Source organism: Dipodomys spectabilis, unplaced genomic scaffold, assembly GCF_019054845.1.
Source record: "Dipodomys spectabilis isolate Male_0828 unplaced genomic scaffold, ASM1905484v1 ptg000215l, whole genome shotgun sequence".
Taxonomy (NCBI): Eukaryota; Metazoa; Chordata; class Mammalia; order Rodentia; family Heteromyidae; genus Dipodomys; species Dipodomys spectabilis.
In genome coordinates this window covers 6,575,178-6,593,427 of record NW_024870892.1, presented here as the reverse complement: position 1 = coordinate 6,593,427, position 18,250 = coordinate 6,575,178, and the positions used below count along the sequence as shown (strand labels likewise).

Here is an 18,250-nt window from a genome sequence, read left to right as displayed (position 1 = left end):
ACCTGCTTTTTTAGCCTCAAAGAACAGATGCCCTGTAAAAGCAGGGTGAAACATGTTCTTCAGGCTGTGCTGCCTGGAATAGTCCAAATCATCATCAAGTGTGTGGGTAAAAAAAACCGTGTAAAACACTTCCAACAAGCGAGATGCTTTTGCTGCACATGCGTTCTAGCTGCATAGCATGTAGACAGGGAAATCCTGGAATTTGGGGTCCTGCATCAATATGAAGTCCCTGAAGCCTGATGTGCTACTAAAGTGTAATTATCCACCCCCTCCCCAAAATGAGTGATAGTCTTGATAGGAAAAGCTTGTAATTAAATCATTATGTTTTTAATTACAAAAAAAACCCAAACCAAACAAGGTAACGGACATCCCTCTGAAAAATACGTGTACAAAAATAAGCCTTTAGTGACTAAACCACATGGCTATGAAGAAATGAGGTAAATAGCTCCACAGTTGGACATATATCGGGGTCCACATTAAATTTGGGGAAGACAACCATGTGAGCAGAACAATGCCCTACGGTGACCCGCATTGTGTGTGCTGCTCACAATGGGAAATTATGACACACAAACAAAAGACAAACAACAAAACCCGCCAGGCCAGCATAGGAAACACCTGCTGGCTTTTTTTTTCTTTTTAAATGGAACAAGATACTAATGATTATTTCATCTGAAGGTTTAAAAATAATACATGCTTTACTGTAGTGGCCGCAAAATGAGAATTAAATAAAAGTACTGGAGAAAAGCAGTGACACTTGGAATTTTCTATCTTCTCAGGCTATTTTCTTGATAAAACAAGATTCTTAAGTGACAAGAGGAGAGAAGAGGGCTGCCTTCTACAAATAACGGTGATAAAAAGAATTGCAATGGCTTGCAAATGTAAATGTTTCTGGACTAGAAACAATAGATACTGTTTACTTTGATTTTGAAAAGCCTATCAGGGGATAAATCCCAGGGAAGGGCTGCCCTTCCCTCTCCACACGGAATACCTCACTGAGACAATCCAAGCAAAGAAGGGAAAACTGGGTTGGTCTTCAGAGACAGAAAATTAGTATCACTTTAAACAAAGAGTCAGGGTGTTGGGCGAAGGTTTTTCCCTTGTGCCTGATTCCACACCCACAGCCTCAGCACAGGGTCCCTGGCTGGGCCCCAGGGTGTTGGACCTAGTGAGGTCAATGGTTGCTGTCAATCAGCCATGAAATACCCGATTGGTCATGCTCCCCTTAGAGTTTAACTTGCTGTTCCCAGAATACTGTGAGGTCCCATAGTGGAATACGGGAGGGGGGCACAGAAGCAGGGAAGGGGAGAGAGGGCGAACAGAGGCAGGGTTGAGGGGACTCCCAGGCCCTCAGGGTGGGGTGTCATCCTGGCCTTCCCCAGCTCTCCTTTCCAGTAGCTGAGCCAACTCCCTGTCTATTTTGGGAGTTCCTGTGGCTCAAAGCCAATGGCACATAGAGACCAGTGGGATAAATGGTAAGGAAGGAGGAGAGAAAGCTCCTGGTACTGCCAACATCTGACCACAGGCAGAAAAGTCTCAGCCAAGCCATACTTCGTAGGGATAGATTTCTAGAGTATTCTTATATCTCAGTTTCTTCCTATGTGTATCCAAGGCCTGATGGGTGGGGGTGGGGGGTTTTGCTCTATATCTAAAGTCTATGTAGAGTGGTATTTAAAAAAAAACACTAGTTTTTGCTCAAGATACTTAAAGGATATCTGGCAAAGGTATGCTGTCAAAACTTGATACATTTAAAAAGGCACTAGTGTATTCACATAATTCAAATAATGTCAGGACACTGAAAAAATACACCGGGCTTTATTTTAAGTTCTCAGATAAGATTAAATGTTAAAAATAGCTAGAATGTCTATTAAATACTAGCTGCTAAAATGGTTTCCTACGATAGGAATTGTTATTCCTCTGGGAGCACATTCACAATATATAATAATATATGAAATACAAGGGCATCAATGTAAACTGTACACACACATGCACATTTCAAATGCTGTGTTCACCCACTGTATTGTGAAGATCAGGCTTCTAGGGAGCGTGTCCAAGTGTCTGGTCCCTGCTCAGTAACTCTGGGAGGACACAGGGTGAGATGACCAGCCGTGCCCTCCATAAATGTCAGTCTCACAGGACGCATCTCATTCATCTTTGTCAACCAATTAGGGTTTCCATGATTCATCTTTCCTTCCAAGATAACTGACATTTTTGAAGGGCAGCCTTTTTATAAAATTTTATTTCCTTCTAGTCAAGAACTCTTTTGAATCTTCTGGAATTAGGGAGTTCATTTTTACCCATAAAGGCTCTTTTTGTTTTCTTCCTTAGCCTGATTATTCTTACTTGAGTGTATGCAGATGGCTAGAGAGATCTTTTCATTAACGCTAGTCCTAAAATAAGGTCCTAAATATACCACTGGATGTTAACATTTAGAGTCTCCTTGGTCTGTGGCCATCTGATGGAATGTCTGTGTTTGAATTAGATCAGAAGTAGATGAGCGAGGGAGAGGACGAGGGCCAGAGAACGCCCCCACTGAGCCATCTTCACACCAGACACCTTAGTCACATCTTGCACCAATGCACCAGAAATCAAAGCAGAATCCTGGACCAAGGTTCAAAGACAGCTGAACAAATGCAAGAGTAACATCCAGAAAGCAAAAACCAAAACGTACCCCAAACATACACAGAAAACATACTAGAAACAAACAAAAAGAGGATATTTTGGTAGCAATGCAGTCCTATGAGCTAACGTGGTGGTGTGTTTGATTAAAAATGGGTGCCATGAAGTTGAGATTGATCTTTAGGACAGCTGCACAGAGAAGGCAGCAGGTAGGAGGATGGAATCTGAGGCCAGAGTCTCAGAAGGAAGGTGAGAAAGACATTCAGGGGAAGGTGGTTGTCCTTTTCACAAGTACCTCTTCATGCAGGAAGTCAGGCTGTAGGTAAAGCTATCAAGGACTCATGCATGAACTCCAAATGGCCTAAGCTGGCAGAGGGTGATGGGTGAGAAAGCCTGACTGGAGAATCAGGAGTGTGGAGGTTAGGGCAGGCTGGGGGTTTCCCAAGAACTCAGCCTCATGGCTCCTAGCTCTGTGTGCCTCTACAGCCAGGACTGGAGGTAGAGCTCCCTAAGAAACTTGCCCTGTGTGGTGATTCCACAAAGGTTCTGGTGCTTGCTACCTCTTAGTCCCTCTGGTCGGATGGATTCTCAGATGGCTAAGGATTTCAAAGGTCTCACAGAGACTGCAGCTCATAGGAAGTTATCACCACAGCATCCTGTACAACCCAAAGTGTGTTGTCTTAGCCTTCTTGGGTTTCAGCGTCAACATCCAAATGCTATTATTGAGTTCTATCCCTTTTTCTTCACCTTTACATGGCTGAAAACTGTAACAACGATTGTTTCCACACAATTCAGTCTGGTACTAGCAGAACTTTGCAGAACTTACCTCCATAGAGGCCAAGCTCACGTTCTTAGGGCGCTTCTTGAAAATGCTTTTATTTTAGCTCCCCTCCTGGACAGTTTGAGATTGAACAAAATGTACTACTTCCTGACATCTGCTTTCCCTTTTTGAAGTGGGAACAAGCTCATGATCAACACTAGCTAGAGGAGAAATCATTTCTAAGAAAGTTGTGAAACTAGTAAGGGAACAGGCCCTCGGCAAGGGCCATCCCCTTGTTTCTTCCTTTGTTCCCTCCTGGTATTGGGGGTGAATTCCAGGGCCTTGCACAAATTAGCCACACAGTCTACCACCATGCCACCACACCCAGGCCACACCTTGAGGGGTGACAATGATCAACAAGTAATGTACTCATTGCCTTACTCATGTAACTGTAACCCCTCTGTACAGCATCTTTTCAATAAAAGAAAAGAAAGAGAAGCTGTAAAATAAGTCTTACTCTCTTGAATGTTTTAGATGGGACTCAATTTTAGGTAAAAATACCAAAGAGAAAGAAGTCCAAGTTTGAAGAAGAGAATCTTTTTAGTTCAACTTTAAAATTTTTACTTTGTTTTGGTGCTGATGCTCAGGGCCTGGGTGCTGTTCCTTAGGTTTTTCAATCAAGGATAGCAGTCTACCACTTGAGCCACAGCTCTACTTCTGCCTTTTTGCTGGTTAATTAGAGAGTCTCATGGGCTTTCCTTCCGGGGCTGGCTTTGACCCCACTATCCTTAGATCTCAGCCTCCTAAGTAGCTAGGATGACGGGCATGCACCAATGGCACCTGGCCTCAGTTCAACTTTTAAGAGTTAATTTGTTTTGCAATAATATGCAACTATGCCCTATGCATTTCACTCTAAATAGGTAGAAAGCTGATCTTTTCTGATTTTTTTTTCTCTTCCAAATTTAAAGGAAAGATGTTCAACTACCTTCCTGGAGCCATCTGAGAACAATGGACATGCTGGGGGTTCATATACATTCTTGTACCCTCAGATAAATCCTTGTACCCTCCCTGGAAATATGGGTGGGAAGTAGGCCAATCACTATCATGGCGGGCAGTGAAGCACAGATATTTGTAAAACCTCAGGTATTAAACGAAGACAGCTCTGCCCCAAGGCTGGGAGGACGGGAAGGCTGGCTTCCGGTGGCTATGTCGCTGGAATCTTTTGGGTAACGTATTCAATCTCCTCTATTTTTTAGGTTGCCATGGGGCACAGCATAAAGCGTCTGATTTCTGACACTTGCCCTCTGGTCTGGTGCATCCTGTGATGTGGCCACTCCTGCAGACTGCACTGAAACAAGACTAAAAGTGTCAAGAACAAAGGGGAGCCGCTCCCTCAAGGCCCCCCAGATTCTGTGAATTTGGGTCCAAATCTATGTGCACTCAATTGGTCCTCAAAGGCCACACAAGCTTTCTCTTCACTGGGCCCAAGACAACCTGGTCTGGCTGACAGGGGTGCCATACCACACCGATCTTAAGATTGATTGGCAATGCATCTGTTCTCCTCACAGGACTTTAAAAAATGCCATCCTCTCCACTCTACATACATCTCCTTCACACTAATTATTCCCTCTAAGAGCTGAAATGAGCCAGCACTTTAATTTTGTAATTACAGAGAGACTAACTTCATCACAGCGTCTGTTTCTTTATTTAAACCAGATTTTAAGTTTGAAGCCTTACAAAGACCACAGGGTAATAAGAAACCCCGATGTTTGACAGTGTCACTGGGAACTTAGCAGGCCAAAGATCTTAGTTACCCAGTGCTAATTACTTACAGGCCATTTTCTTTTTTTCTTTTCTTTTCTTTTTACCTTCTTCTTTCTTCCTGGTCCAAACCTTTAGGAATAATCCCTTTTTAACAGTGTTTTGTATTCACACACTTTTTGTTCCTATGAGGTAGTGTGTGTGTGTGGTGTCTTCGTTGCTTTAACCCTGGCTCCATAGACAGTGAGGCAAACTTGTGCTGGGTTGCCAGGAGTGTTATTTCTGCGTGAATTCTTTGAGAAGTTAGGGTCTAGGCTGGATACAGAGAGGAAAGGGGCAGAGCTATTTTGATCTTTGATATGTATGGCCTTTTGAAGGCTGGCTTGTATTTCCTGTATGAGTCAGGCATGCGAGGACTTGAATGGTGGAGTTGTCTACGAGGAATTGGCTCAAGTGGGAGGCCAGAGGGTCCACAGCTGCAGCCAGCTCAGGAGCTCAGGTGGGCCAGCTACTGGGGACAATTTTGAACTGTCTAAAAAGTTAAAAGTAGCCATTTTAGCCAGGTACTAGGGGGCTCATGCCTGTAATACCAGCTATTCAGGAGGCAGAGATCCAAGGATCAAAGCCAATGGTTCAAAGCCAGCCTGGGCAGGAAAGTCTGTGCGACTCTTATGTCTAACTACCACAAAGCCAGAAGTGGAGTTGTGGCTCAAGTGGTAAAGTGCCATCCTTCATAGGAAAAAGCTAAGGGACAGTTCCCAGGCCTTGAGTTTAAGTACCAGCAATTCCCCTCTTCCCCTCCCCCCAAAGAATAACAGTTTTAATATTAAAAAAAAACTAGAGAACATCTGGGCACTTGTGGCTGACACCTGTAATCCTAGCTACTCAGGAAGCTGAGATCTGAGGATTGCGGTTTGAAAGCCAACTCGGGCAGTCCATGAGACTTTTAACTCCAATTCATCACAGAAACAGCTGGAAGTGGTGTTGTAGCTCAAGTGGTAGAGTGCTAGCCTTGAGCAAAAGGAGCTCAGGGACAGTGCCCAGGCCCAGGGTTCAAGGCCCAAGACTGGCAAAAGCAAAAAGAAACTAAAGAACAGAACATTAAACTCTATTTCATGTTCACTCGATGCCACTGATTGATATGGTAGCATCTTGCTCTTTGAGAAGCAAGGATGAAGGAGAGATGATCCCTTGGAGTCAGAGATAATAGGGCAAGGAGAAGAAGAGGACCCTATTTCCTTCTTTCCGGGTCCCTACTGCATGTGTGTATGGAGGTATCAAGTGCAGAAGAGCCCCTCAGAGAGCCAAAGGATCACTTCAGTTATCTTATTTGCCTCTGGTTATTGTTTTACTACGTCTAGAAGAACATGAAAAGTAATTTCAAAAATCCACAAAATTCCATCGGTTTTCATGATGGTCTATTAGCTTCATTATTGACGTCATTGTATATGCTGTTTTTGCTACGCCTGTGAATTAACTGAGAGCAGGATAAAAGCTGGGCACCCAGCCCTCACCCTTTGCATTTGTGCTCCCTGACCCGAGCCAGTCCCTCCTCAATCACTCTACAATCACCTTGGAAGGACAGGATTCACTGATAAACATCTGGTGACAAACTGCCCCTTAGACAGGCAAAGCCCTTCTTCTTATCGTCTTGCAGAGAACAGCCAAAAGCCACAGACAACTCCAGGTTTCCTACATCAAAGACACAGATAATCATCAACCCATCCGCACCTCTGACCTACAACTGCTTTAACTGTGCAAACCTTTCTCACCTCTGTCCTCAATTTTCCCTATTCCACCTGAAGCCAAAGTCGGTACTCCTGGAGATGGCTGAAGATGCACCGAAGTGCTGTCATGTCACAAATCTCTTCTGTCCTTCTCTGCATCTCTTTACTTGGCATCCAGAGGTGAGAGGCCACACCTCACATGGGACTTCTTTGAGTCTAGAAAGGTGGTTTCACAGAGAGGCCCACATTCAAGGACCTTTAGATTCTTGCAGTCTGACTCTTGTAGGAGAACTCTTTTTTCCTTCTCCCCTTTACCTTTCCCCTTCTTCCCCTTCCTTTCTAGAGATTATCCAGACTGGCAGACCAGTGTGCTGCAGCCTGGCAGACCAGTGTGCCGGCCATTTCCACCTGAAGAGCTAGCATCCTAGACAATGCATGAGGGAGGTGAAGTCAGAAAGTCCTGTCCTTTCACAGCAGGCTTTAGAAGGCACGCACGGTGGAGTAACAGCTTCCGTCTGGTCTTTTTAGAGATCCTGAAGTGATTTACTAAATATGAACTAGAAGTGCATAAAGCAAAACCAAGGTCTCTGAGGACGGCACGACTTCTCTTGCAGAGAGGGAGCGACGTTGCACTACCCTATTTGTTAAAGCAGTCCACCAAAAATGTGTGAAGCTGGTGCTTCCCCCGGCTTCTGAGAACAGGAGAGCTCTGGGCCTGCTCAGCTGTACTCTAGCCAGTCCGTGGGAGCCCATGTGAAGCGAGACAGCATTAAGTCCTTAGTTACTGCCTTCTTCGTCCTCAGTAGGAACTGACACCTGTGTTTTCCTTTCCTGAAAGCCAGGACAGTCCCCAGATGGCCAGGTTCAGCACTAATACCAGTGGCTGTCTTGCTGCAGTCCTAGTGTGGCCTGTGTGGATGCCTGTCCCATTGAAGGGGGGCTGGCTGAACCCCAGGAAGATCCTCCTTCACCCTCACCAGCCAGGTGGCTGCTAGCCACAGGGGCATGTCTGCACTTCAGCAACCCCTAAATTATCATTCCTGTTTTCCATTGTGGGATTCCCCCCCCCCCCCCAAACATCTGGCCAACCAGAAACCCTGCTAAGCAATAAAAACAGTAGTTAATTTTTCTCTGGACTTTGTTCTCTGCTCTGTGCTCGGAGAACTCCCTGGTGGGGTGGTTTGTCTGTGAACACAGAGAGGCACAGAGGGGTCTAAGGTTCTCTCAGAAAGACAGGGGCTTTCCTCCCAGAACCTCTCGGGTGGTAGACAATTCATGAAGGACTCTGAGTGCTTTAGGCCCTGAAGTCATCAACTTCCCTTAGCAAAGTCTAGAGCCAGACAAGACGTTGAAGTTTTCATTATAAAAGAATGTGGCAGAGGCTGCCAAACATTTTTGGGGGTGTGAAGGGGGACTATCGCTCCTCACAGGTGCGAGATGTGGATAAACAGCGAATGAGGACGTTGCTGGTTCTTCCTCTGCATTCAGATTCCGCATCCACGGAGCAGTTCATCATCGCGCCGTGTATCCGCGCACGCACACACACAGGTGTTGGCGCACTCCTTTGCTTATCTAATGTCTACTCAGCTGTTCCCGTAAGCAGTTGGGGGTGTTCCTGATTTGGTTGAGGTTGATAATGGGTGGGTTGCAACTAGTTAACTTTGGTTAACTTTCACCAAAGGCTTTCACGGTCCCTACGAAGCTTTTTGCTGATAGGATTGGGAATCCATGAAGAAGTCTATCATGTTTCAGATAAGGGAAATAATGATATCAAAGACAACAGAAGTAACTTTTCTGTAAACACTAACTTTTTTGGGGTTGCAGGGGTGCTGGGATGAAGCCATGGCCTCGTGTGGTGTAGCCAAGTCCATGTTCTACGACCAAGCTGCACCTCAGACCTGACTCTGAGGTACCGGCACCGCATTCTGTACACGGCAATGTCTTTTGAGTCTATTTAATGGAGTGATATTAAAATTACGTCTCTCTAGGATTTTAATAATGTGTATTTCTTTGAGGAGAGTCCTGAATTGTTATAGTATCTTTTGAGATACAATATTTATTCTATTGGGAAGGGACAGGAAAGGGTAGAGAAGGAGCCAGAAGCTCTGCAGCTGCTTCTGTCTTCCCCAGAGGAATAACGAATCAATTTCCACAACAGTTAGGAGTCTGACCACTGAGCCAGATGCCAGTGGATTAGCCCTGTATGACCAGCTACTCAGGAGGCTAATATCTGAGGATTATGGTTCAAAGTCAGCTGGGGTAGGGAAGTCTGTGAGACTGTTATCTCCAATTAACTAGCAAAGAGCTAGAAGTGAAGTTGTGCCTCAATTGGTAGAACCCTAACCCTGAGTGAAGAAGCTAAGAAAGAGCAGCTGGGCCCTGAGTTCAAGCCCCAGTACAGGCACACGAACACACACACACACACACACGAATTTAACTTTAAGAAGATGTTATTGATACTTTGCTGGAAAGAAAGGAACAGCCACATCATGAACAATCAAGGTGGCCGGTATTGCAGCCACCAGCCAAGCAGTTTTGAGAAGCTAATGAAGAGGTCTAAGCAGAGCTATGTTGGAAAAGCATGGGCAAATCCTTTGAGGCCCTGGTTTGGGCGGGATAGGATGATGAAGTCTTAAGAAAACCCAGTCTCAGCCACTGACACATTGAGACATTCTAGGCAGTCAGCGTTTCTAACACTTGGGGACTTGGCCCTATTTACTTTTGAGATAACATTCTTCTTTTTTCTTTTTGTAAAGATATAAGCCCTACAGGTCTCAAATCCTGGTCTTAACTTCCATAAACTCCTGGCTTTACATTGTTCTATTCTTACCCAGGATTTACAGTGTAGAACACTCATACGCATTGATGAGGAGCTCATTGCCTCTTGGGCCCTCCCCAGCCTTGCCCCACTGGGACCCACACTTAGGATGATGCCCCCCTGGAAACCAGTGCATTTTTTGCTTCAATTTTAAATAATTAAAGTAAGATCCAAAGCACAGCTACGCTTGGAGTGCTCACAAAGCCGCCTCTCCGGATCTTTAAGAGAAGTAGTACTGAGATACCAGCACCTAGAGATGAGGAGCAGGGACCAGCGTGTGTGCTTCTGAATTCCTGGTGTCACCATGGTGCCTGGCACATGATGGATGTGTAATAAATACTCATGACTGAATAGAGATTGTTTTCAGTGCTGTGTTCAGCTCTGACTAAATACAACCTATTCTCTATAGAAGGGACCAAGGCTTCGGTCTTTTAGTACACTCTCTGTGGCTAGAATGAATCCCAGAGAATACATGACTCCACCATGTATGCAGCCTCACTAGAACCCCTAAACAACCCCACCAGATCCCTCTACACAGCTCCACCAGATTCCTCTGGAAGGGCTTCATGACCTTGGGTCCCCTAAGTAACTGCTTCAAAGAAGCCCTCTGAGGGCTGTCGCTGCCCCACAGACCTTGCAGAATGCCTGACGCCCACATACACGACCTCTTCAGCCTGTGTTCCTCCCCCAGCCTTCTCTTTCTGACCTCACCACTCCCCAGCCCCAGGTGCTACTTTGGTGACCCTGGCCTGGGAGAGAATGCCACTCCACTCTTCACTGACAGGGCTCCCACTCTTAGACAGAGGGTCCACACAGAGCAGCTGACACAGAACACATATGTCAAAATCTACGGCCAAAGCAAGCCCGGCTTTGTCCAACCATGGCACCTAGGGATGACAATGTGACGTGAAGAGCAGAACACTCTCTGTGACGCACATGGGGGGTAGACCTGGTTCCAAACCCCCAAAGAAGACCATCAATTGACAGAGTCAATATGGCTCCTGTGCCTCGGGGAGCCACAGGGCCCTTGTACCACTGCCAGGTGCTGCTGACTTACACCTGTAATCCTTGTCACTCAGGAGGCTGAGATCTGAGGACCATGGTTCAAAGCCTGGGCAGATAAATCCAAGAGATGTTAATCTCCAATTAACCACCAAAATGCCGTAAGTGGAGGTATGGTTAAAGGGGCAGAACACTAGCCTTGAGTGAAAAAAGCCAAGTAAGACCATGAGATCCTGAATTCAAGCCCTAGGACTAGCAATAAATAATCATCTCATGGTGTTGAAAGTGGATGAGAGCCAGATGCAAAAACGGGCTACAAAAGCCCAGAATCTGGATGATGTTTTTACTGTTTCTGAATAATTCTTTGCCCTTTCTAGGTGGTGATGGTGTATGCATCATGTGGATGGCATCTGTGGGATGCCCTGAGCAGGCTCTGCCCAGACCCTGGCTGCTGGCATGCTCGGAGCTGGTCACTGAGGGGAGCCTGTTTACCTCCACAGGTGCTGCTAGAAGCTAGGAAGGCACAAAGACAAAGTCAGGAGGTTTCCAGTTTTCAGGCTCCTACTGAGTCATTACCAAGAGAAAATGCAGTTTTGTTTTAACTTCCTGGTTATACATATTGAAAGATGGTGGTGATGATGGACAGTGTGCAAAAGGAGAACACACCCCCACCTGGAAGAGAAGACCCTGCAAGTAACTAGTACTTGAACCTTCTACCATCCATCCATTATCCATCTATCATCATCCATCATGGATCTCCATCAACCCATCCGTCATCTACCTATCCACTCATCCATCCATTCATCCATCCATCCCTCCACTCCTCTGCCCCGCTATCATCCAACCATTACCCATTCACCTATCCATTAATCTATCTATCCCTCATTCCCTCTATCCACCCATCTTTCCATCTATCCATCATCCATCATTCATCCATCCCTCCATCCATCTCCATCTACTTCCAAGAGCCCTGGGTTCATGCTTCACTTAGCTTCCATGCTTTTTTTCCCCACTTTGATTTACATTGTTGAATTTAAGGAATCTTGAGAGGTTAAGAATGATTTGACCCAAGTCCAGGGACCCATAACGTGTGGGAAATTCTTAGGTGCATGGAAAAATACAACAGCTAAACACAACTTGTTGCCTGTAGTGCTTTGTGAGTAAATGTTGCCACGGCAACCTCCTGGAAGTTTAGTCTGTGAGACAGCTGGGGCTGTCAGGCAGGGGAAGGGATCTGGAGGAGCTGGCTGGAGGGAGGGAGGGTGGAGGAAGGATGGAGGAGACGGTGCTATTTGCTTCGGGCCCCATGACATGGTAATTTTTCTCCTCTGAAGATGGTCAGGGCTGTTTGTCCCTCTGACTCCTTCCCAACCTGCCTTAATAGTCATTAATCTGTGATATATCTGATTGCTTTGGGAAAGAAGTTACTCTGTGAAGGCTGATGTCATAAGAAGTTTGAGATCAGCTTTGTGATCAAGTTTACGGTAGAAAAACAAATGTCTGCAGGGACAGGCTAAATAATAATGAGCTAAAGTTGACCTCATCACCTCTCAGGTGGCCAAGCTGTCATTATCTGTGGAACCTGTCACTTCACCGGCCACCTCTCTCTCCCATCACCTTCTGCATTATGAACACTTATGTCACGAAGGTGGCGCCAACCTGACTTTGTAGAAATCCTACAAGAGAAATTCACTTGGATGCTTCCTACTCTATTGCCCTCTGCTCCAAGGCACAAGAGGAAAAAGAATAGAGAGAGGAAGCTGGGTGTTGGTGCTCATGCCTGTAATCCTAGCTACTCAGGAGACTGAGATCTGAGGATAATGGTTCAAAGCCAGCCCAGGCAAGGAAAGTCCATGAGACTCGTATCTCCAATAAACCACCAGAAAACCGTCAGTGGCATTGTGGCTCAAGTGGTAGAGCGCTCGCCTTGAGCTGAAGAGCTGAGGGACAGCACTCAGACCCAGAATTCAAGCTCCATGACAAAAAAAAAAAAAAGAAAAAGATGATCAGTCTCGAGCAAAAAAGCTCAGGGAAAGTGCCTAGCCCCTGAGTTTGAGTCCTAGTACTGACACCCAGAAAATAAAAAGAAAAGAGAAAGGAAGGGTGGGTTGACAGAGTCAGTAATATTACATATGCATGCGTAAAAAATAAAATCAGATAAATGGAAGGGAAGGGTAGGGTTGAGAGAGATGGGGTGAATGATGGAAGGAGCGACTTTGATCAAAACATTGTACTTATAAACTAATTTGTTGAATGGCAACTCCTTTGTACAACTATCTAAAGACCATAATAAAAAGAAACTAGCTGGGTGCCCTGCCTCACGCCTGTAATCCTAGTAACTCAGGAGGTTGGAACCTGAGGATAGTGGTTCAAAGCCAGCCCAGGTAGGAAAGTCTGGGAAACTCTTACCTTCAATTAACTATCCCAAAAAGCCAGAAGTGGAGCTGTAGCTCAAGTGGTAGAGCTTTAGCCTTGGGCACCAAAGCTCAGGCACAGTACCTGGGCTCTGAGTTCAAGCCCCAGGACTGGCACAGGGAAAAAAAAAATCAAAAAACAAAACAAAATACAAAAGAGAAAGCTAGGTGGGCTGGTAGCTTGGCTTTCTAAGGAGTCAGTGGATCAGGGCTTAGAATTCATGGTTACACTAATACACTGTGTAGATATCATCTGTCCTTCAACATGTAATTTGTTATTAATTAACTTATTTGTTCACTAGAAGAGGTGGGTTATCACTTCTCTGTGCTGCCTTAGCTCTAACTGGGTTGTGGAGGGCTCCTCCATAGTTCCCGCTTACCCCTGCTTGATGGAATTAGGTGTGGCCTGAGAGCTGGTCCTGTGAGAATCATTCTCTCCCTTACCTCTGCCCCTAAGGAATCTGCAGGAAGAGACTACATAAAGCTCATTCACTTGGTAACACGAGAACTCATTTGGAACGGACTTCCACATGCATTTGTGATTTCTGCCTGGAGTCTAAGCGTTATCCAGTCACAGAGTTTCTGCTGTTGGCTGTCACTGTGAAGGACTTGGGTGCAATGTCCATATAAGGCTGGGTTAGCAGGGGCCGGGGAGGGCGGACTGCAGATTGGTGTCTCCACCACCACCAGCCATGGTAGCACCGTGGGGAAAAGCTAGGATCAGAGACCCCCAGGGGAAGCTGTGGGAAAGAACAAAGTCTGCACGCAGCTCCCTGGACAGCAGCTTCCACCAGCTGCTATTTTTATGTGCTACATTGTTTAAAAAAAATACAACTAAGCCAGAAGTGGGGCAGAAATGACCCTGCTTGCTACAGAACCACACTTTGGATAAATGTATTTACAGATAAGTGTTTAATCCACATAGACTAGGTTTGCAGCAGTGAAATAGAATCTATATTCTTACTAGCTTTTAGAGAAATATATGCAACTATCTAATAAGAAAGATCTTGCTGGAAGCCTGTGGCTCATGCCTGTAATCCTAGGCTGAGATCTGAGAATCGCGGTTTAAAGCCAGACCAGACAAGAAAGTCCATGGGTCTTACCCATCACCCAGCCTCAAGTGGCGCTGTGGCTCAAGTGGTAGAGTGCTAGCCTTGAACAAAAAAGCTCAGAGACAGTTCCTAGCCCTGAATTTAAGTGCCAGGACTGGCAAAAAAAAAAAAAAAAGAGCTGGAAGTGGAGGTGTGGCTTAAGTGGCTGGCGCCTTGAGCAAAAAAAATTTAAGGGAAAGTGTCTAGGCCTTGAGTTCAAGCCCTAGTACTGGCACGTGTGCATATACATGCGTGCACATGTATGTGCATGTACACACACAGAAATAGCTTCAGTAATAGACTAAAGGACATCTTCACTAATGCAGTGCACAGCCTTGGTCAATAGTGCCCCTCATGTCTCCCAGCTTTGAACAAGAGAATGTCTCTCATCTTTCTCTCTGATGTATGACGGCACTCGGCCTGGGCGCTGACTGATGTGACATTCTCTGTGGCTTGTGGGCCCACTGCAGGTGGGTCTTAGGACAGGTACAACTGGAGAGCTGCTCTCTAGCCTGTCAAGCCACTGGGGGGTGAGCACCTGGATAGAACCACCCCTGTGGTACCCCTCAGAGTGTATTGACTCCCCATCCCTTGTAGGACAGTGGGAAATCTCTACTAAACTCAGCACGGATCACCTGTCTAGATAATTGGTGGCTGGCCATGCCCTGAATCAAAGGTGCTGGTTCAGATGACCAGAGGTGTCATGTTTTCCCTTTGCCTGGTAATGGCTAAATAATAGATACAGGTGCCTCCTTGGTGAGACGCCAGAATATGATTCAAGTTCAACATCTGTGCTGTGAGCTTTCTACATCACAGAGAACCTTAGCAATTGCCTCCTAGAAGATCTGGAGGCAGAATGTGAGGCAGGTGGCCGTGCTGACAGCAGCCCACAGAGAAATCATCAGAATTAGCAGTCTTCACCGAAGAACAGCATTCCTGCAGAGGCATCACGGAAACTTGTGCTGTATCGTTTCTGCACTGGATAATCACAGAATGTGAGGAAGCACAGACAACAGCCTTGCCTTGGCTTGTTTGGGTTCTGTTTGGTTGATTCCAGAGGAGAATGCAGCGTCCCTCTGGAGTCTAACTCTGTCCCCTTGGCTGGTCTCACTCCTGTTTGTACAGCAGTGATTTATCTACAGTGCCCATATAAGGCTGGGCCAGCCCAGTGTTCAGGGCTGAGAGCAGCCAGCGTTTTCACGATGGACTAATTATTTCAGTGTTGGGAAAAATCTATAGCAAGGAACCCAGGGGAGACTTAAATCTCATGAAATACTTTCAATAGATTTTAAACATCTATCTTTTCTAAATGCTGGTAAACCTTCGTCAACTTGCAATTCCTAAAGCACAAAGTCTGCTGTCTCAATCGAGATATACTTGACTAAAATGGAAGGCTCCCACTTTGTGAACCATGGCTCCTGGTACATACAGCACATGCAGGTGCCACTAGGGCAATGATGAGACCTGGAGTTCACAGTGTTCCTGCCACCAGTGTCACCTGGTACACTTCATCGTGAGACTCAGGAATGGAGATAAAACACTGCGGCTGTTAAGATCTCTGACAAGGGGAGTAATTCAGACAGGAGCTCTCAAGAGCTTCCACAGCCTGTACTCATGACACAAAATGTAGGCAAGGAAGGACTGCATGCATTTCAGGAGGTGTAGAAGACAGAGCAGGGAAGGAAACATGACTCTGCACCCTTCCCCCACCCTCAAAACATGGGCTTGAACATGTGAATGGAAATATTATCAAACCCGGTATATACCTGTAATCTTAGTTACCCAGGAGGCTGAGATCTGAAGATCATGGTTGAAAGCCAGCCAGGGTCTCCAATTAACCACCAAAAAGCCAGAAGTGGGGCTGTGGCTCAAGTGGTAGAACACTAGCCTTGGGCACTAAAGCTCAGGGACAGTCCCAGGCCCTGAGTTCAAGCCCTAGGATCAGCATCAAAACAGAAGTAAACAAAAGTATGTTTTCTTTAAAATTTGTTTTATGGTGCTGGGCATGGAAGTAGGCCTGTACACACTAAGCACACGTTCTTACTAAGCTACTCTGTTAAGCATTGTCACTTTAAAATAAGAAATGATTGCCAACACTGCAGTTTTAAAGATGGAGAACCAGACATCAGTCATGTCCACTGAACATCGAACATGTTAAATCTACTACTGGACGATGTGTTAAGTCCTGCAGGTGTGAGGGTAACCAGGGTGGGGGTTTCTTTCTTGTCTATGAAGTGAAATGTGCTAGGGAACGCACAGAACCAGAGAATGTGTGATCTCAAACTGGACTCTCTCCATGGAGTAATTGCCAGTCTTCTCTCCTTTGTATGCCTATGCTAGACTAAAAATGTAGCTATATGTTCCTCCTCATACTATTTTTAGACAATATATGTGTTTAGGTAAATTATAAGCATATATCACCATTGCATTAACATATATCCACACACATGCTTATTTATACATACATATGCACATACTTATAGCCAACCCTCTGCATCTCTGCATTTGTATCTCAGGTTCCACTGGACATGGATTGAACTTATTTGAAAAAAAAAATGAAGTACCTGTTCTGAGTATATACAGACCTTTCTCTCTCATCATTCCCCAAATAATACAGTGGCACTACTATTTACACAGTAGTTACGTTGCATTTGATATAAGTAATCTGAAAATGATTACTTATGTGGGAATATATGCATAGCCTAAGTGAAAATACAAATACTGTGCTGTCTTATATTAAGGTTTGAGAATCCTCCAAGTTTTATCCATGGAGTCTTGGACTCAGTTCCCAGGGACAACTATGTGTATCCATAACAGTGAACAAGAGAAAGGAAAGTGACAGAAACCAACTCAGTCTGCATTGTATTCTTGCTCACTTGGGGGTGTGTATGTGTGTGTGTGTGGTATATTTGTATTAGACTTCTTAGCAGAGTATGCATGTGACAATCAGGCAGATGCACACTTCCCACCGGACAGACCGGGAGGCAGCACCAATGACGCGCTCACTTACCCGGCCTCCTTTCTCCGGGTAGCACTGGCAGCCCCCGCTGCAGTCTCTCCCTCCACAAGGCACGTCAAACTTCTTCACACCCTGCGGAAATCAAACACAGAGCAGAGAGTTACCCATCAAGTCACAGCAGTCTGACGCCTAGGGCTCAGACTCTTCCCGCCTTACCAAGCAGGACTTCATCCGACATAGTCCACAAGCATCTTTCAGGCACCTTTAGGTTCACAGCAAGCCTTCATGGAGAGATTCGCAGACCTGCCCTGCCCCTGACCATGCCTAGCTGCCACATCCTGCACAAGACTGGTGTGTCTGTCACAGCCCACCAGCCTACAATGGCACATCACTGCCACCCAGGGCCCACAGCCCCTTCTACAGGAATGAGGAAAGCACATCCTGGAAAGGATGCAGGAAGTACTCCCCACTGTGCCCAGAGACGCAGGTCAGGTCTAGGAGAGTGGATCAGCCACGAGCACTTACCAAACTCCTCTCAACCTTGGAAAGTACCCACGACTTCAGTGTGGCCCAACCGCAGGAAAGCACAAACCTCCCACTGACAGGACACTGATGGTTAGCTAGGAAGAGAAACTGGAAACCTCATATTTTTAAGTACTAGCTGGCAGGGACATCATGTCAGAGACTTTGTGTGAGTGTGTGTGTGTGTGTGTGTGTGTGTGTGTGTGTGTGTGTGTGTGTGTGTGTGTGTGTGTGTGTGTGTGTGTGTGTGTGTGTGTGTGTGTGTGTGTGTGTGTGTGGAGCACTGTCTCTTGGTTAATTGGAAATGAAGAGTCTCATGGACTTTCCTGCTGGGGTGGCTTCAAACCACACTCCTTAGATCTCAGCCTCCTGAGTAGCCAGGATTACAGGCATGAACTACCTGGTGCCTGGCAATTTTAGAGACATAACTCTTCAATGAGTCTTGTGGGTAGCTGAAGGAGTTCTCTGGCTAGATAGTCCCAGTGGGGACAGAATGTTTTTCACTGGACTTGGGGACCAGCTGGTCATGTGGAAGTCTTTGGCTCTGACTTTCCGTGTGGGTGCACAGAACCGAACACTG

General features: G+C 45.9%; 1 protein-coding gene across 1 annotated transcript in view; it reads right to left on the bottom strand.

Annotated features, from left to right (window-relative positions):
• Col4a2 (collagen type IV alpha 2 chain) overlaps positions 1-18,250 on the bottom strand; it is a 142,221-nt gene that overhangs the window by 83,064 nt on the left and 40,907 nt on the right. Inside the window, exon 4 of the mRNA XM_042697115.1 lies at positions 17,200-17,280. Coding sequence (XP_042553049.1) covers positions 17,200-17,280 — 81 coding nt within the window. The remainder of the gene's footprint in view (positions 1-17,199; positions 17,281-18,250) is intronic.